Below are 25,942 nucleotides of genomic sequence, written 5' to 3'. Positions count from 1 at the left end.
GACTGAGCCTGGGTTCTCCCAAGGTTTTTTTTCTCCATTAGGTCACCTGATGGAGTTTTAGGACACCATTAGGTCACTTGATGGAGTTTTTCGGTTCCTTGCCACTGTTGCCTTTGGCTTGCTCAGTTGGGGATATTTTGGGGATATTTTATTTTATTTTATCAATCAATAAATTCCTCTTGAAATAAACTTTGTTGTATTATTTAAATTTAATACTGTGAAGCTGCTTTGATACAATCTGTATTGTGAAAAGCGCTATACAAATAAACTTGACTTGACTTGACTTGACGTTGTTCGCTTGCAGAGCGCAAGTTTCTGGATGGCACATAAGTCTGAAGTAATGACTTTAAGTAAAAGGGAGCAGAACCAGTGGTTGTTCTGTAGGCAAACGTCAGTGACTTGAATTTGATGCGAGCGGCAACTGGCAACCAGTGCAATTTTGTGAGGAGAGGAATGACATGTGCTCTCTTCGGCTCATTAAAGACCACTCTGGCTGCAGGGTTCTGGATCAGTTGCAGAGGTTTGACCATGCAAGTTGGAAGACCAGCCATGAGAGCATTACAATAGTCCAGTCTGGATAGAACAAGCGCTTGGACAAGGAGATGTGTAGCATGTTCTGATAGGAAGGGCCTGATCCTCCTAATGTTGTACAAGGCAAATCTACATGACCGGGCAGTTCTAGCAATGTGGTCTGTGAAGTTCAATTGATAATCAATTACCACACCAAGGTTCCTGGCTGACCTTGATGGAGTTATGGATGACGAGTCTAGCCGAATGGTAAGGTTGCGATAAAGTGTTGGGTTGGCCGGGACCACGAGTAGTTCAGAAATGTCTGTCAGGCAGGCTGAGATGCGATCAGCTACTGTCGGATCATCTGGCTGGAAGAGGTAGAGTTGTGTGTCATCAGCGTAGCAGTGATAGGAAAAGCCATGTTTCTGAATCACAGATCCTAGTGATGTCATGTAGATGGAGAAGAGAAGTGGTTCAAGCACTGAGCCCTGAGGCACTCCAGTAGCTAGATGTTGGGTCTTAGACACCACACCCCTCCACGACACCCTAAAGGACCTACCTGAGAGGTAAGACTTGAACCATTGGAGTACGGTTCCCGAGATGCCCTTCATCTTTAGGATGGATTGACAGGAGGATCTGGTGGTTAACTGTGTCAAAGACAGCAGACAGAACTAGCAGGATGAGAACTGAGGATTTGGAAGCTGCTCTTGCCAGTCTCAGAGCTTCAATTACTGAGAGCAGGGCAGTCTCAGTTGAGTGTTCGCTTTTTAAACCAGACTGATTGTTGTCCAAGAGGTTGTTCTGTGTAAGGAAGGAAGAGATCTGGTTGAAAACAACTTGTTCAAGTGTTTTCGCGAAGAATGGAAGGAGAGATACCGGTCTGTAGGCCTGTCGCGATAGTCAATAAATCAATTAATCGCACGATAAAAAAAATTAGCTCGATAATTTTTCCGGCCGCGATAATTCCATTTGCATGCTTGTTTGTTTTCCTAGCGTAGGCTCTCGGTTCCTAGCGTATAGGAGGAGTGTGAACCCTCTTGTCAGTCACATGGTCTTTGTATGGGAAAGCGGGACTGCTTGCGGCGACTGCCGGGAGAGAGAGAAGACGCTAGTTGTGAGTTGAAAAAAAAAGAAAAAAAAAAGATGGAATTGGTTTCAAAGCCAAACGCGACTGCTGCCGGTGTGGGAGCACTTCGGATTCAAACCGAATGATCGTGGTGAACCACTTAACCTGAGCGAGCCGGTATGTCGAGTATGTCATGAAAATGCGTATCTATACCACAAATGTTATTTCTCGTGCCATTTATACGCCCAAAATAGTTTTTGCGTGCATATGATACGCACTTTATGGCGTGTAATACGCACGCACTCCTCACCCCTAATCCTAACCAAGTATTTTCAGTGCGTAGCATATGCACGCAATAAAGTGCGTCTCCGTCTTCCCGACAGTACACAATCACTCGGGCGTTTAGTCAACAAAGTAACAGGAGGACAGTGCAAAATGGTGTGATATGGCCTGTTGAGGCTTTTTTTTTATTTGTTTACAAAGGTCCTAACTGGCAGTTTTGCCTGTTATGGAATGTATCACTATTTATGTCTGAGCCTAATGTTTAATACATTTTTTGAAGTGCAATTTTGTTTACATCCATTTTATTTATTGTTTTTGGTATTTATTCAAGTAAATTTTTTTGTTAACAGACACTGAGAGTCCATTGCTTTTATTGTTTTTGGTTGTTTTGTTCATTTTTTGTGGATATTTAAAATGTTTTCCGTTTTCAATGTTTAATATTCTTTAGAAATAAAAGTTTATGGATCTTTGAAAAGGTGTACCTGCATTATTATGCCATTATCATTATATTAGATGAAAATGGTCTCAGAACGACAATATTATCGTTTATCGCAATAATTTCTTGGACAATTTATCGTCCAGCAAAATTTGTTATCGTGACAGGCCTACCGGTCTGTAATTATCCAGATGTGCTGGATTTAGAGTGGGTTTCTTAAGCAGTGAGGTTACACAAGCCTGCTTAAATGCTGTGGGAAAGGTACCAGTGTGAAGAGAGGTGTTTATGATGTGTGTGAGTGTGGGTACAACTGAGGATGAAATGGCTTGAAGTAGGTTAGAGGGAATAGGATCAAGCGGACAGTCGGTAGGGCGATTGGAAAGGAGGAGATTGGAGACTTCTGCCTCTGAAAGTAGAGAGAAGGAGGGAAGAAAGTGTGTGTTAGCTGGTAAAAGGTGTGTACCATCCTCCATTCAATGTTTGCGTGTTGTGTGTGTTAACCTTAGTTTCACGCTTTGTAACACTTTCTGTCAGTTCCTGTCTTGTGATCGACCGACCAAATCGATTATGCAGCTCGATTTTTTTGTAATTGCTTGTGAGAGCCTGGAATTTTTTACCTTCACTGGAAAATTCTGTCTTGCTGTCACCAGCCCCTTTGACGACGAGACCCTGAAGTCACTGTTCTGGATCGGGGGCGATTTACCATCACCCCATTGACCTCCCAGACACCTCTGGGCTGAACTGGAGGGACGCTATTGTAAGGGGATTTACAGTCAAAGACCCAGAACCAGATATGATGAATGAAGACCCGGAGTCAGTATTATAATAAATTAAAGAAAAGTTTTACTAAATTAAAGATAGTTTGCAGTTTCATCAGCAGAAGTTCAGCTTCAAGAATCGATTCAAACGGAGTTCGTAGGCCGCCCAACTTACAGTTACAAAGATCACAGCAATTATACACTACACCAAGGTCTAAGCTACGTCTTTGCTGCAGTTTCTGATTGGCTAAGAAATAGATAAACATAATAATTTTCCACACATATACAGATAGACTGAAGCATAACTCCATAGATTATGCAGCTGACACTCGGACCCTGAAGTTAGGCATGTCGTGACCTTCCAGGTCGCAGATTTGGGTTGCTGGGTGCCATCATGTCCAGAAGAACAACTCAGTAAATCTCCAATCATGCCAGTGGTTCCTTAACCTGTAACCAAAAAGACTAACACACACACCGACACACAGCTTTTCCAAAGGTTGGATTTGGCCAGGCTCTAACTATAAACAGGAGAGTCGTCTCAAAACATCAAGATCATACGTTCTTTCTCTCAAGGGGAGGACACTTTAGTCACAGTAAAGTAAAGCTTTAACTACGAAATGGTCACTCAAACTATTGGTTACAATGACCCCAGTGACCATAGCTGTCAGAGTACCCTAGAAAAACAGATGTAGGTATTGACACGTTTAAACAAGTCCATACTTCATTTCTGGAAGCCGGGCTAAATGAGCAAGCACTGTTACTGCATTCAGACGTCAAATACAGACATTGGAGAATATATGAAAAGAACATTTCAGTAATCACACTGGTAACTTCTATAACAAAGTAAAATCTCACAAGCTTAGAGAAGTCATTCAACTCATTTGATATTTTGAAGGAAAAATATTGATTAATAGCTTGATTATAATCACTCATTAGAAATACATTGAAGCAGCAGTGGAGTCCAGAATCTGCTCCGTTCACTATCATCCGGTGTCTGGAGAGTGTTTACCCCCGGGCCAGAACACAGCCAGACCAAGAGCCCGTTTTACCTCCATCGGCCACAGAGGAATCGTGAGCTGGAGGAAACCACAGAGCCCCCGCAGACAGAGAGCTACCACTTGCCGCGACGTGTCAGACAGAGCCTGAGGTATACTGGTGGAAATAGAGACTGAGGACTGGCTGATGGACTTCAGCGCAGAGGTATCGTCTCCCACCCTGTCCCATCCCATTTCTGTTTTATCATCACTGTTTCTTGACAGCACTATGGATGGACTGTACAAACCTTTTATCTGTTTCCTCTGAACATTCATGGGTTTTTTTAGACAGCACAATGGACTCTTTATCTGTTTCATCTGAACCTTCATCGCTGTTTCTAGACAGCACAGACACATGCATGAACAATGTATTGTTACCTTCGTCCCCGTGAAGTCTCCATCTGCCTCCTTCACCGCAGTGCTCAGCCAGTCCCCCAGCCCCGCCTCTGCTGGAGGTTTGCAGCCCTTCACCATCTCCTGTAATGCCAAGCAATCACGTCGAGCCTCAGGTCCTTTAACCACCATTAGCACCTGATCGGATAGATCCTCTGGCTCCACCTCCGGCCTCAGATCAGCTCGCTCCGTCTCGGCCCGTCAAACTGTCGGCCTTGGCTCCTCCCACCTTCGGCTCCGCAGACACCCTTGCCCTTTCGACTCTACCGGGTTCCCTCGTCCCACCGACTCCCCCTTGGTCAGTCATCACACCATCTCCACCTTCCGGACTTGCGGATCTTGTGCTGCGCTCCAGCTACGGCTCCACCCCTACGGCTGCAGCGGGCTCCTCCTTCCCTTCGTATACACCTCAGTCCTCCTTCACACTGGCATCGCCTCAGTCTGACTCCACCTCAGACGATCGTCCCCGTGGCATCGCCTAAGGCCTCCTGTGCCAGCGATATCGCTCGTCTCCATCGGCTCTCCGTCTGTGCCCTGGGATCCATCGGTTTCCCATCTGCACCCTGGGATCCATCAGCTCTGCCTCCGTCTGTCGTCCCCCAGTAGGTGTCAGTCATTACTCCACCTTGGCTCCTCCCTCCCTCGTCCCCACCGTGGGCTGTTGTCTCTGGGTCTGTGCTGTCGCACACCCTTCATCATCGCCACTGGGGTCTTGTCGTCCGTATTGCACCATCCCCTCATCTCCTGTCTTCCCTGTGTCACAGTTCTGTCACAGTTATCTAGACTCATTCATCTTTAGTTTCACTTTCATGGACTTTCAGTTTATTTTCATCAGTCACGTGTCTCTTTGTCTTTGATTTCCCGCCACTCATCTGTTCCACTAATCTTCCACCACATCTGCACATCATTTAGTTTGTTACCTCTGTGTATTTAGTTCCTCTGTGTTCAGTTGACGGTCGATGTTTGCATGTTGTAGGGGTGGCACGGTACATGAAAAAACATCCGAACCGTTCGGTTCGCTTGTCTCGGTTCGGTGCGTGTGTGCGTCGCGCGGTTCGCACGGTTCGACGCATGCGCAATGTAGCCTTGTGCCCGTGCTACTGCTAATACAATGCTAAATCATAAATCAGACAAATGTAGAATAACATTACAATGTCCAGCAATCGATTTAAATAGTACACTGGGTTTACTTAGACATTTAATGAGATCAACTCCACTAGGCTATATGTTGTTTTTTTCACGTGAATAAATAGGCTACATATTTATTTATTTATTTATTTCAAGCAAATAGTGTGACAACAGAAAAAAATACATAATAATAATAAGAATAATAATAGTAAGAATAATAACTTATACACTTATGCTTGAAATGGAGTGGGGAGAAGTAAAACTTATTGAACCCCACCCCAGTCTGTCAAAGAATACAAACAAAATAGCTGCTTCCTACTTCAATTATCTCAAAGAGAGAAGGAAAAATACAATTATTTATATATATATAAAAAAATAGTAATAATAATACCTCATTAAGAAACAGTATTATAGTTGCACATATGCAAAACCACACATACATACTATACATATTCATACAGATATTACCTCAGGTAACAATGAATATCAAATACCAACAATGGTAGACGTAATACCACAAGGGTAAATAACAACTAATCCAACACTCCACACAATATGAATACAATCAAACCTCATTATCATTGTAATGGGACCAGACCTTTTGTTTGTAAAGACGTTTGAAAAGGTGAATGTTTTGACATTGCTTAAATTCAAGCCCCAAATTATTCCACAAAGTAACCCCACATACAGACATAGAAAAACTCCTCCTGGTGGAACCCGCCATTGGGACCACAAAGTTCCCAAATCCTCTCAAATTGTACGACTGCTCTTTGAGAGAAAACATGTTTTGAACGTTCACAGGTAATAAATAGTGATATGCTTTAAACATGAACTGTGCATTATATAATTTTACGAGATCCTGCATTTTTAATAACTTTGATTTAAGAAAGAGAGGATTTGTGTGTTCAAAATAGGCAGCCTTGTGTATAATTCGTACAGCCCTTTTCTGTAGCAAAAAAAGTGATTGTATTACATTTTTGTAATTATTGCCCCATACCTCTACACAGTAGATTAGATATGGCTGTATTAAAGAACAATACAAGGTATGGAGTGCGTTTTGATCAAGGATATGTTTAACTCTACTAATTATAGCAAGGCTTTTGGAGACTTTAGTAGTTATATGTCTGATGTGGGCATTCCAACTTAACTTATGGTCTATCGTTACACCTAAAAATTTTATTTCCTGAACATTTTCAATTGGAACTCCATCTATCTCAACCAGTTTCTGTGAAACGGATTGATACTTTCCAAAAAACATCACTTTAGATTTATCTAGGTTTAAGGATAATTTGTTACTTTCCATCCATTTTTTAAATTTACTTAGTTCTTTGTTTATAACGCTAATAAGTCGCTCCAAACTGACGTTACTATAGAAAATGTTTGTATCGTCAGCAAACAATACACATTTAACCAACTGAGAAACCTTAAAAATATCATTAATATACAAATTAAACAATTTGGGGCCCAGTACTGACCCCTGGGGGGACACCACAAGCAATGTCAAGACATCCAGAAGAAAGCTCACACATTTGAACATACTGTACTCTGTCACTCAAATAACTTTTCAACCATTTCCCAGCCACCCCCCGTATTCCATATCGTTCTAATTTCTTAAGTAGTATATCATGGTTGATGAAAAATTCCTATTGCATGTTTTTTATTTGTTAATGCCTTCGATATTTCTTCTGTAGCATCAATTATGGCCATTGAAGTGGATCTATTGGGTCTGAACCCATATTGTCCTTCATTAATTAGCTTTTGCTTATGTATGAAATTTTCTAACCGTTTGTCAAAAACCTTTTCAAGGATTTTTGAAAATTGGGGAAGGAGTGAAATGGGTCTGTAATTAGTAAAGTGATTCGACTGTTCCACGTACCGGTATGTACTTTAATGGTCCAGTGGCAGAACTTGCCAAGCGTGTCAAAGGTTCTGAGTTCTAATCTGCACTCGTATATATTTTTCTTTTTCATCAAAACCGATTATGTTTATCAGCGGTTGTATATCAAGCAGGGACAGATTTGTATGAATTTTGTTTTGTGATTTCATCGGAACGAATAGAGTAGCCTAGAGTCTCCTCAACGGACTGAAGCGCGCGTCTGAGTGAAGAATGTGCGGCCGCTGCGGTGTGTGCGCGAGCCACGAGAACACTGTATCAGCGCCACTGATCGCAACGGCAACGAGCACTTTGATCACTTGATTAAAAAAAACACATTTCAGCGCTAGATTGCTTCTTATTTAACAAACGAACGAAACGAATACTTTGCTAGTTAACTGGAAATGTTTTATTTATTTGTATTGGTACATCCGTGCTGGGACATAATATCAACCCTGGCAAAAAGTGGTGACAAATAACTGTCCGACACAGCCCACGGGAAATGAGAAGCTGCGTTTTGCAAACTCACCCCATTTATGAAATTAATTAATTAATAATTAGATAATTCAGCTATATATCATATGCTGAAGTAAATTTTTGGAGTGTTAAAGATTAAAAGAAAAAACAACAACAAGAACCGTACAGAACCGAAAACCGTGACCCTAAAACCGTGATACGAACCGAACCGTGGGTTTTGTGAACCGTGCCACCCCTAGCATGTTGTGTGTGTTAACCTTCATTTCACGCTCTGTAACACTTTCTTTCAGTTACTGAGTTTATTGTATTATTAAATCACTTCGTATTAGATCCTGTGTATCTTCATCTTCATCATCTTCAGTCTTGTGACACAAGTAGTATTGAAATAATACACTTACAAGTTTACTTCTAGTACATTGATTTAGTATACCTAAAAATATACTTGAACTTTACTGAAGTATACTTTATAAAATGAACTTGAAGTATACTTATTTTTTGTAAGGGTAGTTCAAAATAGTTTTTAATTTCAACTGCTTACAGTGATTTATATAAATGAAATCTGGTTTAGCTGGTGAATTAATAATGCAACCTTTGCTCTCTTCACTTTCCTAATGGAACCTAGATTTCCGAAAGAATCCTCCAGTGAGCTAATTAAACAGACATCCAGTCAAGCCCATCAAATATATACTTGTTTGTACACTTTCTGGACAGTATTTCAGATAGCTTAGTGTACTCTTACATCATACATATTACTTGAAAGGATACTAAAGAAGATTGAGAAATCTTAATGTAGTGACCTTCAATATAATTTTTAGGGACATACAGAAGTTCATAAAGAATACTTGTAAGTACACTAATAACCCGGTAATAATCAGCTCCAAAACATCCTAAAAGGGTTGACATGTTTTGAAAGAGAAATGTCATGAGTTAGGGATATTTTTATATTTGTGATATATTTAACTGAGTGATACTGCTTTTGTTTACTCTATTCAACTTATCTCAGTTCAAACTTACTGAGACACAGTTAAAATAAAGAAGTGCTCTAGGGTTTTGCCTAAGTTGAGAATCAATATACACTACCGGTCAAAAGTTTTAGATCGGTACGATTTTTTATGTTTTTAAAAGAAGTATCTTCTGCTCACCAAGACTGCATTTATTTGATTAAAAATACAAACAAAAACAGTAATATTGTGAAATAATATTACAATGTAAAGCAGCTGTTTTCTGTGTGAATATATTATAAAGTGTAATTTATTCCTGTGATCAAAGCTGAATTTCCAGCATCATTACTCCAGTCTTCAGTGTCACATGATCCTGCAGAAATCATTCTAATATGATGATTTGATGCTCAAGAAACATTTATGATTATTATCAATGTTGAAAACAGTTTTTTACATTTTTATTTCATGATGCTATGATGAATAGAAAGTTCAAAAGAACAGCATTTATCTGAAATCTAAAGCTTTTGTAACATTAAACACCACCGTTCAAAAGTTTGGGGTCAGTAAGAATTTTAATTTTATTTTTGGGGGAAAGAAATAAAATAAATCAATACTTTTATTCATCAAGGATGAGTTAAACTGATCAAAAGTTACAGTAAAGACATTTATAATGTTAGAAAATATTCTATTTTAAATAAATGCTGTCCTTTTGAACTTTCTATTCATCAAAGAATTTTGGAAAAAAAAATTGTACACCGTTTTCAACATTGATAATAATCATAAATGTTTCTTGAGCATCAAATCATCATATTAGAATGATTTCTGAAGGATCATGTGACACTGAAGACTGGAGTAATGATGCTGAAAATTTATCTTTCATCAGAGGAATAAATTACATTTTTAAATATATAAAAATAGAAAACAGACATTTTAAATTGTCATAATATTTCACAATATTAGTTTTTTTTTGTTTTGTTTTTTAAATAAATGCAGCCTTGGTGAGCAGAAGATACTTCTTTTAAAAACATTAAAATCTTACCGATCTAAAACTTTTGACCAGTAGTGTATATATATATATAATATATATATATAATTTTTTATTAAATTTTTTCATTGTAACTACACATTTATAATTGTGGGTAATCGCTGCAGAAACGGCCTTTGAAAAACACATAATGTTGAGGGGGAGCAGTTGTGTGGAAGCTTGTTTCCGCCACAGAATAAAACATTTTAAAAGATAATTGCGACTATATCTCACAATTGCGAGTTTACATCTTACAATTCTGAATTGCGAGATATAAAGTCAGAATTGCGAGTTATAAACTTGCAATTGCGAGAAAAATCAAGTTTATATGTCGCAATTCAGAATTGTAAGATATAAACTCGCAATTGTGAGATAAAAAGTCGCAATTATCTTTTAAAATGTTTTATTCTGTGGCGGAAACAAGCTTCCACACAGTGGTGACGGCCCTTTGTGCCTGAGGTGTGAAAATATAATTTCCCCCCAGTTCAGATGGAACTTTTTCAAATGAAAGGATCCAAAACTGTTATTATCCCCCATAGTACTAGATTAAATGTCTGAGCCCTACGTGAGAATGAATGGAAAAAGCGAGAAAGAGGGAGGGAATGGGAGGGAATGGGAAGGACGAGCAGGTGAATAGAGTGCACAGTGTTCTGTGGGCCTGGGTCAGGTTTCTGGGTCAGTTCTGGTAACACCACTGCCCGGCACTTTGTTCAGGTTCAGTCTGGGTGACTGCGACTGTGAAGCACTGGGCCAGAACAGTAGTGCACACCCCTCGCTCGAGCCTAAAAACCTGTGTGTATACGTGAGCTAGATCTGCATCTCCATGCTCTCGGTGTCTTCAGTGTTTTGAGCTCAGTCGGACAGAAACAGCTGGAGCCACCGGACACGAGACGAGCCTGCTGTCTGGTAAACACATTTACTGATGCCTTTCATTGACTTGATCTCAGCTCTGTCTGAGGATGCAGTGGTGATGGAGAGCAAAAGGCACATTTCAGCTTACTACAGTTATGTTATCCTTATTTTTATTCAACTTTTAAATTAAAATGCATTTTTTTAAGATAATCTCTGATCACGTACTGCAGTTCTGCTGTATATAATGTGTATTATAACACTGTACATCTACCTAATTTAGCTCTAGGTGGGAAAGTGTGAAGTCTGCTGACCTAAGGAGATTGCAAATCTGGTGCCAAAATGTAATTTGCATGATTTTGGGTGTTTTACGTACATGTCATTTGATCATGTGTTTAACCAGGGCATTCTGAATTCATTCTTTAAAATAAGTGATATTTAGGCAGATAATTATTGCAGTTGCTTTTATGACTTTATATTTATGGAAGAGGACATGCAATATTTTTTTATTTTTTTATTATCATTTATCACGGGACTAGTTAAAATGATCGAAAGAAAGAGAGAAAGAGAGAAAGAGAGAAAGAGAGAAAGAAAGAAAGAAAGAAAAAGCTAATATTTTGATGTTTTTGTTCAGTTCTTTATTGTCTTTCTTTTTGTCCATTGTTGTTAAATTTACCTTGCTTTTTACATAACCCTGTGAATCAAAAAAAGTCTTCCAGTCTGTCTTGGGAATTTGAAGAGAAAAAAAAGCACACACAAAAAAAGGTGAATGGTCCAAAAGCCTCTCTATTGCTGACAAGGTCATAGTGATCTCCATTAAAGGCTTACCAGTAGAGCACAGCCTTAACCGTTACCAAAGACACCTCCAGCTCAGGTGACACTCAATCCTCCATGCTCTTCAGATCCCCTTAAACAGGAGCAAACATGCTCTACAGATATACTATGCATTCATGACACGATGCCTTGATAAAATGAGTGTCCGTCTCTTTATTTGCAATTTTAAACCTCTCGATCTAAGGATCATTTGAACTCAAAACCATCTATTTCTGTCCGCTCTGTTGCTCTTGATTGTGGAGTAGTGCACCAGGGGCTCTGGGGTTGCATTGTGATACGGGCTCCGTGTCCTATGGTTTACCCTGTCTCGTTCCCATAAGGCTTTTCAGGAATGGGGGGGCGGGGGGTTGGCGGCACAGGGCCTGTGTTCAGCAGAGCCTCTCTTTGCATGGGTTGGGGTAAAGTGAGCACTATGGTTGGGTTTGTGTTGAATGGTGGAGTGACACCAGCAGGTCAAGGTGGAGTATTACCCTCCTGAAGCAGCCCTTCCTCTCACGTTTCAGATGGGTATCGGCCTCTTGCCTTGCTGTGGTCTGCATACCTTAGTCTATATCCTATGCTCCAGTCTGAAACATAAGAGAGACTGAATTTCCTTTATGCCTTTTTTCAGCTTTGTTTATCTCAGAGGTTCTTGGGTAATTATGACAGAGGTGTACAACAGCAGCTCCAAAAAGTACATGAATGTGTTTTTGCTATCCGTCTTTACAATAGATCACACTAGCATTTATATTTTGTTATTTTTAAATGTCCATTCAGAAAACCTTGTTATTAGCGACACTACTGGCTGTTAAGTGAACTGCAGCCAGCCAGCAACTTATTCCTCACGCACACGTAACGTATAAGAGACTACAAAAGCCACGATATACTCACGGCGATGCTCTTTTCCATCTTCGTTTAGAAGTAAAAAGAATTTGGAAATACATTTGCAGCTATACGGTTAACGAACATCCAGACGCCGCCCATGTAAATATGTGCTGCGCGCTTTCCTCTCAATAACAAAATAAACACATAACATCTGACAGCGGCGAGAAAGCAGAAGTTCAGAAAGCATCTGATCACAGCGATGTGGATATATTTGCACCAGCATCATGTCGACAGATCATTAAAGTTACACTGTTATGGTAGTTTGATTATAAAGTATACTTGAGACTATAGACTGTATTGATCTGGCTATGTGAGACTATAGTTTGAATTAATGCCTTTTCTTTGCATGACACATAGACATTACAGTACAGAGCGGCTCTTTCATTGTTCTCCTGAACATTTTATAAGCATTTGTTTCAATTCCTTGTCCTTTTGATTTTCTCGGCACAACCGGCCCAGGTCCTTCACATAAAAAAATCAGTCTACAGGCTTTCATAGACAACCTAGGACGTCAGTATCATTACAACTATTCACGCATTGGCAAAAAATTCTTTAAGCATTTCACAACTTAGAGTCAGTTCACACAAAACCGTGTTTTTTTGTGCCAAAGCCGTCTCTGTGAACGACCCCTAACACATCACACACACACACACACACACATTCCCAGAACTAAGCTTGTCATGGTCGCTGGGTGCCAGTAGCCTTCATTTTACCTCAAAAGCAGCTTCAATGGATAAGCCATTTCCCATCAGAAAACAGTTGATGCTGAAGTGAGCTCCTGAGATTATCGGTGCTCTTTTGGACAAAAGCTTTTTTGGATTGACACCAAACAGATTGGAATGAGCCTCTGATTTCCTGACTGAGTCTGTTATATTAAGCTGGCAGGTTCTGGACTCAATGAATGCTTCAGAAATCTAGAATCAAACACCACCTGTAATAGTCACAAACTATTCCGTTACAAAGACTAAAAACATGACGAGTTTTTGATCCAAGTAGCAGGTCTGATAAATCAGGCCTATAAGGTGTTGTTATACATCTATGAAAGCTGTGTGCTTGGCACCTGTCCATCCATTAGTGCCAGAGAGTTGCAGAAGAAATTCTCCCTAGATCATGTGTCACGTTGCCCCCGAGTCCAGCCGTCCAGCTGAAAGACTAGTATTTTTTCCGTCCCTGTTTGCAATTGGTTGGAAGGCTTGATTCATGGGGTCCAGTATTCTATGTCACAAAAGCGCCACACACTATAGACATAAAGAAACGTGGCCACTGTAGCAAGGTGCTAGATAGCCTACTGCTACAGATCCCACACTCTCGCAGGCCCCCTGCTCAACACTGCATGTGGATTTAGTGGATGTTTCAGAGAATGAAAGCTATATAAACGCAAGTACACGCTGTGGCCAATAATAGGTTATTATATTCAGTTTAATCCTAAAGCTGTTATATAGCAGGAGACTGGTTTCCGTTCTGAGCAGACCTGACTGACCAACGCAGCATAACGGTGAACTGAAGAATGAGAGTAGGTGTATACTTGACTGAAAAGATGAGTATTTACTCTAGTCTAGACCAGGGGTAGACTGTGTTTAGTCGGTTCAACTTAGAAAACGTACTTCATGTTGGTAATATCTACAATAACTGGTTTTGTTTAAATAAAATAAATAATTTAAGATTAATTCTAATTAAGATAATTCTTTCCCTTTACTGAAAAAACACATACAATAACACTTAATCCCTAAATTTACTCTACTAGTCCATCCAGAATCCAGATCTTTAATGGAAATAGTATGTTGGGTCAATAACTCAATTAAGTTAAAACAGCATTCCCTTGTTTTATGTTACATCAAACTGATTGAAGTAGGTTACAACAACAACCAGTGGCGGATTTAGCAAATTGGGGGCCCAAGGCGAAGGTAGGCTATGGGCCCCTCCCCATCCAATCTTTAAAAGAGAACGAAAAAAATATGTACCGACTGAATGGTGGATAGGCAGGTAAAGCTAATCTACGGGGAAGTAAAGGTTAGAGAGGAGAAAAAAAACGCCCCCTTTAAATCCTGCATACACTTCTTTACTCCTAAACAGAAACATGTTACAATGTTTACAGTACAATTTCTGGTAGGCTAAGCTATGTTTTTTTTTTTTTTTACCATTTCGATTCAATTCTTGTGATTTGATTCAATATTGACTCATTTGGATAAATATTAGGTAACGTTTCACAAGATAGGCATTACTTTTTCTCAAGAAAAAAAGCCCTATCAGCTGGTATAATTTAAGGTTAAAATAAGTAATATAGTACACATATTTAGCCAAATACTCTCTATAGCTCTTTTTTTCTAGCCAATTAAATGGCTTTCCTGAGGTAAATGTTATGTGACGATTGTTCTCCAGCTGTTTTACCTCTTTCCGCGGTTGAAAAACACTTTGATTGATATTATGAATGAGGAATATACATTTCGGTAAGTTATACTGTATCTTTCAACATTGTTAATTCGTGTTTATTTACTATTAGCTAGAGATGATCAGTTCACGTGCCGCTATAGGAATCTGTCACGTCACATTAAAACGGCAAAAACTGTATTTATTGTTTGAATTTCGTAATAGAATTGACAGAATCTGAGAGCTGAGATTTTTTTTAAATATCATGATTCAATTAAACTGCTCAGTTTTGTCTGTCGATCTCCGTGTCCTCTTTGCTTCACGATTTTTCTGTGCATTGGACGTTGTTGTTCCTGATCTGTATCCCCAACAGTAGCCGTAAAAAAGTTTGTCATTTTTGCCAGCGTTCCCAAATAACGTTACTTATCAGCGTCTTTTCACTTTTTTCTTTTATTTGAGCCGCTTGGGTAACTTCGAAACTTAAAATTTTCGCGTTTAGACTCGTCTTGCTCTGTTTGTGTATTTCCCAGTCCTCCTGTTACTGCGTGTTGTTTATCTTTCGCGGCGCGCACCTTTACAGACTTTTTGCTTTCCTCCCGCTTCCTCCTTTTTTCAGCACCGCTTGGATAGCTAGCCTCGCTTCATTTTTACTCTGTCTACTACTCTGTCTGTCAATCACTTCTTTTTCTCCATCAGTTTTTTGGCACAGCCTTGTCACTTTCGCAGATGCTCAGTAAGTGAGATAATGGAATAGTCCAATGTAGTGAGGCGGGGGGCCCCCTCCTGTCTGCGACACTAATGATTTGATGCCATTTTTCGCAAATGGAGTTTTAGAAATATATAATAAAAAAATAAAAACCTTAAGCATAAGTTAATAGGGCATTTTGGGGGCCCCAAGGTAGCTCGGGGCCCAAGGCAATTGCCGACCTTTGCCTAATGGTAAAGTCCGCCCCTGACAACAACACTAGAATTTGTAAGTAGAATCCGGTAGAAAAAGCAACAACTGCACATGTTCACCGTTTACAGTGTGCAGATATTTTCGAGAAACTCCTTGATTAGCTGGCTGAGGTTTGTTTGACTGGAGTTAGAGATGATCTCGGCAGGACGGAAGCTCTCCAGGATCAGTGTTGACTATCTCTGGTCTAGAGTCTAGATTAAAACTGAGAGAGTGTGTCTCGAACAATGCTAGAAAGGCTATCCCAGAGCCAGAGAGTAAAAGGATCTACTCCCCCTGTAGGAAACTCAGAAACGAAAGACCTGGGGCCTCATGTACAAAGACTTGCGTTGAATTCATACTAAAACATTGCGTACGGACAAAGCTGTAAATGTGCGTACGCACAAAAAAAAAAGATGTATGAATCTCTGCGTACGAAGGATCCCACGCATATTCTCTTTGTACATCCCAATTAACGTAAAATTGAGCGCACATGCACGAGCACAACGCCCCACCCAGTCTCCTCCCTTAATTAAATCAATTTAAATATGGTAATGAGTCCACTTTGGCAAAAGAAAACAGTAAGAAAATGGCGGCAAGAAACGAAACTTTACAGAGAGTGAATTGGAGGTGCTACTATCGGAGGTAGAAACGAAAAAAAAAAATGTATTTGGAACTTTGTCCTCCGGAATTAATAACAAAAGGAAAAAATATGAGTGGGAGTGTTTGGCTGATGCCGTCAATGCGGTCGGATCTGAGTAGACTGAGAACAGTTGAGACACTTTTTGCGTTTTGATTTTCCACACAAATATAGACACTGAAAAGAAGTGAATTTCCACATGACACGCCACATGACATTTCATTAGCATATAGCATATCAATCAATAATACCCACAAGTAGTTTATATTTTCCACAATTAGCTCATAAAAATAAGGTGCTTTTTGTCTCAACTTTACCCATATGTGATGCATGGTCAGTGGTGGACGAAGTACACATACCATGTACTTGAGTTAAAGTAAAGATACTCAAGGTAAAATATTACTCAAGTAAAAGTAGAAGTGCTGCCTTTAAACATTCACTTGAGTAAAAGTACAAAAGTATTTGCCTTCAAATGTACTTAAGTATCCAAGTACTATGATTTTTTTATTGCTATAATGTCCTATTATAATTTTTGTCACAAGACTCTTGCTTAACTCAGTCTACGTGAAGACTCTGTCACTCTTGGCACATCAATCTATTAATAAAATGACATTAATTTGTCTATATATATATATATATATATATATATATATATATATATATATATATATTTGAATTGAATACATTTTTTGTGTGTTTAATTTTGGACGGAAGGGGACTGATCCCATAAGGTATAATACATTTACAGTATTTACTGTACATATTTTTCACAAGCGTCTATGGTCATAATTATAAACATCCTAATGTTATGATACATTCACATAAACCTCCACAATGCCATTGAATATATATATACACACTACATTATGGGAGCAGCCAATTTCCCTACAAAATTAAACACCAAAACGTATTAATGCAGTGTTTCTGCTACTCCTCAGAAAAAAAAATGCTATTATATGCAAGTAATTTTAGTGTCAAGGTAATAAGCAATGTTCATTATGCGTCAGTATTTACCGATAATTGCTGCAATAATAGCTGCTGCTCTCTGCCCCGCTTAAAATTATTGGCAACACAAATTGTTTGGAACTATTGAGAGTTACACGAATCACGTGACCACGCGGCGGCGAGATCACAGTTGGCTTGTTCGACTTGAAACGGCACACTGCACAGACCAATCGGTGAATGACATTAAAATACCGCAAGAGCGATTAGAGAGTAGACGGCTCTGTATGCTTTTCAATCGCTTTCGCGATTTCGCTCTATTCGGTTGTTAAGTCGTGACGTAACCAATACTCTTTCCGGGTCCAAAGTCCAGGTCCTCTCTACCTACCTACCGCTTTCGCTGGTGTTTTGGTTATTATTGAGTGTTTTTACAATGCCGCAGTGCTGTGTCCCGTGTCCCGAGCTAACTCACTTCAACCTCGTAAATCTTCTTTTTCATTGATGCCTGGACTCTACCCTTAATTATGCCACCTGAGTGATGAGCTACACTAACCACTCTGTTGGTGTTAAAGGAATTTAAACCCTTTTTGACCGCCAAGGGTGCCTCACTAAGAAGGACGTGATCGTAAATAAATGTACAGGTTCCACCGTTGTTATTTCTGGACGAGAGGAGCGCTTGGACCCAAAACGTCACGCGTGACGTCAGACTTAACAATCGGATACTTTGATGTCATGGTCTGTGCATGTGCAGCGCCGGTTCAAGTCGAACAAGCCGTGTGTGTCGCAACCTCTTATATACTGTCTATGGTCGCAACTCTCATATTTAACGGCTCTGGTTCGCGCTTAGTAGATACCACCAAGGCAAGTTCAAAACAAAGCGCGCACGTTGTAGGCTACTGTGATTGGTTGCTCGTTTGACCAGTTAAGTTTTTATCCACTCATAAATAAAAAGGAACGACTGATTTTGAAAATGTAGTAAAGTAAAAAGTAAGATATTTGACCTTGAAATGTAGTGGAGTTAAAGTAAAAGTCTTCCCAAATTTAAATACTTCAGTAAAGTACAGATACGCAAAAAAGCTACTTAAGTACAGTAACGAATTACATTTACTTCGTTACTGTCCACCACTGTGCATGGTACAGTTGAGACACCCATTTTTAATGATGTAAAGGTAACTAACCATTCATTGTAAATATACAAAATAAAGACAAATAAAGAAAATAACAATTGGGCAACATTTTTTTTTATTCATCCATTTATATTCATTCATTTTATTTAAAATAGCACTGGTTAAAATGTATAAAGCAGGAACAAGATATGTAACAATATTTATTAATAATACACAGTTTAAATATCACAAATATCAAATTTTATTTTCATTTGCGTCCTATGCTGACTAATTACGACGTTTAAACTGTTATCATAACACTGAACAACTAAACAGTGTGTTTCCTAATAGAACTCTATCGGGGGTACAGTAGATATGTGTCTCAATATCCCCCGCTGGCCACCTCGCACATTTCTCTAGATTTTGCAATTACCTTGCATGACACAGTACCATGAAATATGCCAGTTTTTAGGGCACAGAATAACGTTTGTGGTGATACCAGCTACGTTTAACAGTCACATAAGGATAATAAGCGATTCATTGTGGAGAGTGCATGGTGAAGTGAACGTCATATCTTAGAAAAAAAAACTTTCCCCGATATCTTCGGATCGGAGATGCGTCCGTTGTTCAAATTTCCCACGATCAAAGAGGACACTAATACGCACGTGCACAGCAAAAATAACAACTTGTGCTTGCTGCGAACGCAAGTTATTTAAGGTGTCTCAACTGTACACATGTCTCAACTGTACACAGTCTACCCTAAATGACCTTAAAAAGAAATGGTCTGATATAAAGGTGGACATTACACCAAAGCTGCCATTGCCATAGACTAAGGGTTGTATCAGTTTGCATATGCTTTTATATGTTCTTACTTAATTGCATAATTGATAGAATATTCCCATAAGGCTCGTGTGACAATATATGTCAATTATTTTATAAATTGCAAATTAATAGCAATGCTTCCCACAGGTGGTGGTGCAATAGACTTATAGAACAATTCGTTGTGTAATGTTTGCAACTTCACTTCATTGCCTGTAAGAGTCGCCAACGGACAAAAACAATGAGAAATGTACGTACGCCAGTCATGAAATTGGCGTGGAGGAACGCACATTCTCACGTAAATTTCACTGTTAGTACATACGACCGTGAGCGTGAAAGCTAGCGTACGCAAAGTTTTTGTGCGTACGCAAGATTGATACATGAGGCCCCTGGAGACTCGGATGTATCTTCAGCAGAATTCTTTATTGAGAACCCGAGCTGTTGGTGGCTGCAGTCATCAGGTCTGGATAAAGGAGCTGTACATTGTATTTTATAGGCATTTGGTGGGGAGTCCTTAAAGGATTAGTTCACTTTCCAAAAAAAAATGTGCTGATAATTTACTCACCAAGATGTCATCCAAGATATCCATGTCTTTCTTTCTCCAGTCGAAAAGAAATTGACGTTTTTGAGGAAAACATTCCAGGATTTTTCTTCATATAATGGACTTCAATGGCAACCAACGGTTTGAAGGTCCAAATGTCCGTCTCAATGCTGCTTCAAAGTCTCGACACGATCCCAGTCGAGAAATAAGGGTCTTATCTGGCGAAACGATCGGTCATTTTCTAAATATATATACTTTTTAACCACAAATGCCCGTCTTGTACCATCTCTGAGATGCGCCAAGTATTACATCATCGCGTTGGAAAGGTGACGATAAAATAAATAAAAAAAGAATAATAATAATAAATTAAACCAAAGATGTCGGACGATTTTGAAGTTGGAGGAGAAAATGAGATGGAGCCTTCAAACCATTGGTTGCCATTAAAGTCCATTATATGAAGAAAAATCCTGGAATGTTTTCCTCAATTTATTTTTGACTGAAGAAAGAAAGACATGGATATCTTGGATGACATCGGGGTGAGTAAATTATCAGCAAATTTTTTTTTTTTTTTAAAGTGAACTAATCCTTTAAAGGTGTGGACTTTGCACGCAGCCTTATAAGTGATGACTGCAGCTTGTGTTCTCAATAAAGAGTCAACCAATATGAATAAAGATACAACCGAGTCTCCTGGTCTTCACTTCTGAGTTTCCTACACCCCTTTTGTGGATTTTGATATTCTCGGTACGGCAGGCTAAATGTGTGACCGCAACAAACAAGATGAATTATAATCCAAAACATTTACATTTATTAATTTAGCAGATGCTTTTAAATATTAGGGGGGAGATATGCTCACATTGTGTATTTCATTGTGGCTCTCTCTTATAAAATAATGGAATGTATTATTATTATTTTTAATAAAATAATAATGATAAAAATCAAATATGGCCATTTTGAATATTTTAATATCCAAGATATATGAAAACATATTGTTTTTTTAAACGGCATAGTTCACGCAAAATGTTTAAATCAGTATGATCATTTTTCTTTTTCTGAGCATAAAAGGAGAAATTCTGATTAATGTTCTTCTCACGTTTGATCATATAATCTGACAGCACACACACTACATCGCAGATATGTAACCTAGTTTTTCAAGGTTAGGTTTTGGAATTTTAAGTTTCTGTTAAAGTCCTCTGTGGTGAAAATCCAGCTTTTAATGTTGTTTATATGTCTATGTGGTGTGTTTAATATGCTTTAAGACAAACCATGTGTAAGTTCATAAGTCGACACCATTGCTGAGTATTTTCTCCTTAAAACTGCAGTGAACCAAAGACACGAACTTTGAAATCGCTGGTGTTTCTGACGTCACAAACTACCTTGTAACCAAACAGTGTGATCGTCAACCAGTGGATCTCTGAGCTGAGCGAGTGAGTGGAGGCGGGGCTCATTTGCATATTCATAGAACCGAGCATACTAGGGTGTCGAGTTACATTCAAGATATTTTAAGGCATGAGGATTTTTTTTTCAAGGAAAAAACGCTTAAATATGCCATTTTGGTGATCAAAGATGAGTTTTAAGGGATAACATGATTGACTACAGGGGGACTTTAAGTATAATAGGACGGTCTGCAAACTAAAATTAGGTGTACAGTTTCTGTTTAGGCCTAATGTTGTTTTCAGATGACTTGTTATATAAGTGAAAGTTCATGTTGATCCAAACTTGTATGACTTCCTCTCTTCTGTGGAATACAAAAGAAGACATTTGAAGAATGTTTAAGCTTTTGTTCATGCAGTGAAAGTCAAAATGGGCATAAAGATAGCGTAAAAAAGCGATGCAAACAACTCCAGTTGATCCAAACCACTCCAGTCTTCTGAAGCAATACAATAACTTTACATGATGAACAGAGTGAAATGTAATAACTTATTCACTCTCAAATCAAATCAAAACATTGACCAACTCATGTATACAGAGTCAAAATCAAGTGATATGCCAGTAACATTAAACCTTGTTGTTTTTTGAGCATCACTTGACTTAAATATTATGACACCATGACATAAACGCCATTGAGTTTTAATGTTAGTGACGTGTTGCCATATCTGAATTGGGCTCCGTACACAAGTTGATCAATGATTTGGTTTGATTTTAAGTTTTTGAATGAGCACTGAGTGGCTTTCTCTCTTTCTTGTCAATACAGTTGTGATGTCCCTGAATTACTTGTTTAGCATGTAATCTAATGGTGATTGGAATGAATCAATTGTGTGTGCTCCCTTTCTTTTACCACCTTTTGTAATTAAGGTTTAACAAATTAACAAAGGTGATGTTTGGTCCAATTAGACCCAACATATGATTCTGTGTTTACTCTTCTTTCTCTACAGATAGAAAATGGGGATGCTCTGTGTACACACTTTCTTCTTAATTGTAATAGCTCTGACCTTTATACCCTCGTGTGACACAATCAAGCCCACTCAGAGGCCAAAGTACCAGTACACCAAGAAACCCCCTAGAGAGATGGTCCAAACTACTGTATATGCAGCCAAGCCTACAGTCACAGCACGGATAGTGGACCACACCAAACCAAGAGAGCGCTTCCCTGCATACATCACAGAGAGCACAACAGTTCCTGCTGACAGCTATATAGACTACCCTACAGACACCACCGTATCTCCCACTGCAGCGAAAGACAATTACACGCTAGACTATAATGAATGCTACTTCAACTTCTGTGAGTGCTGCCCTCCAGAGAAAGGCCCACAAGGGTTCAAAGGAGACATAGGACTTCCAGGTCAGCTAAGTCAAGTCGTCCCTACACACATGTATCAAGTCATCCCTTTATACATGAAACTAAATAGATGTGGTGGGGGGAAACCTGGGATCTGTAATTTTGTTTATTTGTGTATTGAAGGCACACCTGGGGAAAAGGGAACACCTGGACCCAAAGGTCTACCAGGTCCAATAGGGCCAAAGGGCATTTCTGGATCTAAAGGGGATAAAGGTAAGTACTTGAGCAGTAGATTACATAAATTATATTATCCTTATTCAGTCATCGGATATAATATTGCAGCCCTATTGTAATGCAACAGGAGAGAAAGGTGATCAAGGAAACATAGGACTCGCAGGATCACCAGGCAACCAGGGAAAGGCTGGAATGAAAGGTGAACATAATTATCCATGGAAATATAAATGTTAGACCTGGTCGAATATAAGAAATCAATGTTTTTCCTCAACAGGTGATATGGGTATTAAAGGTGAGAAGGGTGCAGCTGGCCTGCCAGGATTCAAAGGTTCTAAAGGGGAAAAAGGAGATCCAAATCTGAATGTGTCCAAGGGTGATCAGGGAGATCCAGGCAAAGATGGACCACCAGGACACCAAGGCATGACTGGTGAAAAGGGCGAAAAAGGGGATAGAGGAGAGTGCGGGTTACTTGGTGAGAGGGGCCAGAAAGGTGAGCAAGGTGACCCTGGACCACCAGGTGTGCGTGGAGACCCTGGTCCATCTGGGCAACATGGCATGCACGGAACTCCAGGCATTGCCGGAGAACGTGGAGAACCAGGAATTCCTGGAGCGAAGGGAGAGCCAGGAGCACGTGGGCCAACAGGAACCAAAGGTATAAGAGGTCTGAGGGGAATAAAGGGTGACCGCGGCCCCCAAGGGAAACGTGGAGACCGAGGCCTACGGGGAATGAAGGGTGCTATGGGTCAAAGTGAATCGAGGGTACGTTCTGCTTTCAGCGTTGGCCTATATCCCAGCAAGTCTTTTCCTCCTTCGGGATTTCCAGTTCGCTTCGACAAGATCTTCTACAACGGAGAAAACCATTATGACATTGTCACGAGCAAATTCAACTGCACCTACTCAGGAGTTTACGTGTTCTCCTACCAGATCACGGTGAGAAACAAGCCACTTCGTGCTTCTTTGGTGGTGAATGGCGTGCGTAAGGTACGTTCGAGGGACACTCTGCAAGGTCAAGACATTGACCAGGCATCCAATCTAGTGATCCTGAAGCTAGACGTCGGAGACCAGGTATGGGTAGAGACGCTGAGAGACTGGAATGGTGTCTACTCTAGCAGCGAGGATGACAGCACCTTCTCTGGGTTCTTGCTCTACCCTGACTAACGCCCTCTCCATGTATAAACCAGGGCTAGACCTTGAACTGAACATTACATGATATGGACATGGGATGAATTAGATTTAGTGTTGTTATCATAGAGAGAAAGAAGTGTACTGTTTAAATGAGCACCAGCCAACACTATTGATTCCACTGTGTTAACCACGCCAGAAAGGCTAAATTGATTTTAAAATTAAATGTCTTATTTTGGGGTAAAACACCCAAAATACATATCCACCAAATTGTGTACAGTTTGTGTTTTAAGAGCGCTGTGGATCTCTTTACAGACTGTTTTGGACATTCAGAATATCTTAAAACTTTCTTATGAGAAAATTATTGTTTTCAATTAGATAGTCAATTATTTTGTCTTTATTAACAGATCAGAGATCAGGCATTTTGACAACAAAAAGTTTGACTGAATGATCCTGTACATCACGTGCCATTTCAGCTTCTTTTTAATTGGTTACATATCAATGAGCCTCTAAGACACCCTGTTTATATTGATTATACATATTGATTATTCCACTCAACATTTTCAAATGAGGCATCGTTCCATTACTCGCAGATTCAACAACATAAACATAAGCTGTAACATCAAATCAAATGTAATATATTGTATGAAACTTAAATCACAATGTAGGCTTTGGGTTGTTGGGTTTCTGAGCACTTAATAATAAAATCAAGCAAGGAATATCACTTTGATTAAGGCTTCACTTCCTCAGTTAAAATATCAGTTATGCTTTTCTGAACACGAAGACAGTAATGAAGTTTGATTCTTGTGTTTGAGTTTAAGTCCTGTTCCAAAGCCTAATGGGATATTTAATGCAAAGCAAGGCAACTCTCTAGAGCTTTGGCATGGCTCAGCATCCTCTTTCCCAACATGTTTCAATTCCCAATGTGTCGTTTAGGTGAACGTGATTTCACCAAGTACCACATGTTCCTGGATCAACATCTTTGTTGATCCTGGAACAACTTTCCAATCAACCAATCATATATGAGGGACAAGTTTACAGTTTATGTCAAGTTTAGGCTTAGACCCAGGGTGAGGTGCCTTCAACATCAGTGTTATTCGCCTATCATTTCCTTCTGATTTTGGGGAAAAGTTATGGATGGGGTTAGGTTTAGGGGTAGGGATAGGGTAAGGACTACATTTTGGGACATGTATTTTATTCCAGGATCAACAAAACATGTCTTACTTGGTAAAATCACGGTGACCGTGTAGTTTATGTGTTGGAGGATGAGCCAAGTGTTGTTTTTCATGCAATAGTATTCCATAATAAGGCCTTTCCCTTTTACATGCAGGTAGGTGTTACATACTTCCCAACAATGACCTGCCCAGACACAATCCCCAACTGGGGAGTGTTCAACTCATCTCATATTAAACATTTGACTCATGGTTAATATTGCAAATTGAGACATCTTGTGTTATGAATTACGTAAAAAAAGAGAAATATAAGAAATGTATTCTTATATCCCGGCACTGAATCCCAGACCCATCCTTATAAAAGTGACCCTGTTGCTACGGGACTGTTCTGAATGTGAAACGCCAGTATGATTGTATATTTTAACACTGAAGGTGCGGCGGGTATGCTTTTTGGGTTTGAAGGGAATAAACCAAGTCAATCAGGTTTGGAACAACATGAGGACAAGCAAAGGATAACCTTTTTTATTTTGGGGTCAACTATTTCACTTCACTATAGGAATGAGAATTTAAAGTAATAGATCCTAAAAGATAACACCCTATAACCAAAGGAACATGCTGGGTCATCAGGCACCCTACATGTGGTTCTCAAGTCCTCCAGGGGGGACACCTGAATGTCACATTTGATTTCATATCAAAAAAGGTACACTTCAGAAACTTTTAATGTTTGAAAAGCTCTGCTTTTATAAGCTCAGATTACTATTAGTCTACAGACAAAAGCTTTTTTTTTCTGTAGCTTCTTTAAAAAATATATAATAGCATTTAAGATTTAATAGCATGTTTAATCATTTATGATTTTCAAAAATTTGCTAAAAATTATAGG

The 25,942-nt window shown here is 39.3% G+C and overlaps 1 protein-coding gene across 3 annotated transcripts in view; it reads left to right on the top strand.

The window, feature by feature from the left end:
* The window catches only part of otol1b (otolin 1b), a 29,520-nt gene extending 4,019 nt beyond the window's left edge, over positions 1-25,501 (top strand). The window contains exons 5-8 of one of the 3 annotated variants that reach the window (XM_082178957.1): positions 22,191-22,597; positions 22,718-22,807; positions 22,896-22,967; positions 23,043-25,501. In XM_082178957.1, coding sequence (XP_082035083.1) covers positions 22,198-22,597; positions 22,718-22,807; positions 22,896-22,967; positions 23,043-23,926 — 1,446 coding nt within the window. In that variant the 5' untranslated portion in view covers positions 22,191-22,197 and the 3' untranslated portion in view covers positions 23,927-25,501. Of the gene's footprint in view, positions 1-20,844; positions 22,808-22,895; positions 22,968-23,042 lie in introns of those variants that run through there. The other 2 variants (XM_082178955.1, XM_082178956.1) reach the window with 2 other exon arrangements.
* The last annotated feature ends 441 nt before the right edge of the window (positions 25,502-25,942 follow it).

Source organism: Leuciscus leuciscus (assembly GCF_965113295.1).
Source record: "Leuciscus leuciscus genome assembly, chromosome: 9".
NCBI lineage: Eukaryota > Metazoa > Chordata > Actinopteri > Cypriniformes > Leuciscidae > Leuciscus > Leuciscus leuciscus.
The sequence above is the reverse complement of the archived record's forward strand: the minus strand, read 5'-3'. Positions and strand labels throughout refer to the sequence as shown.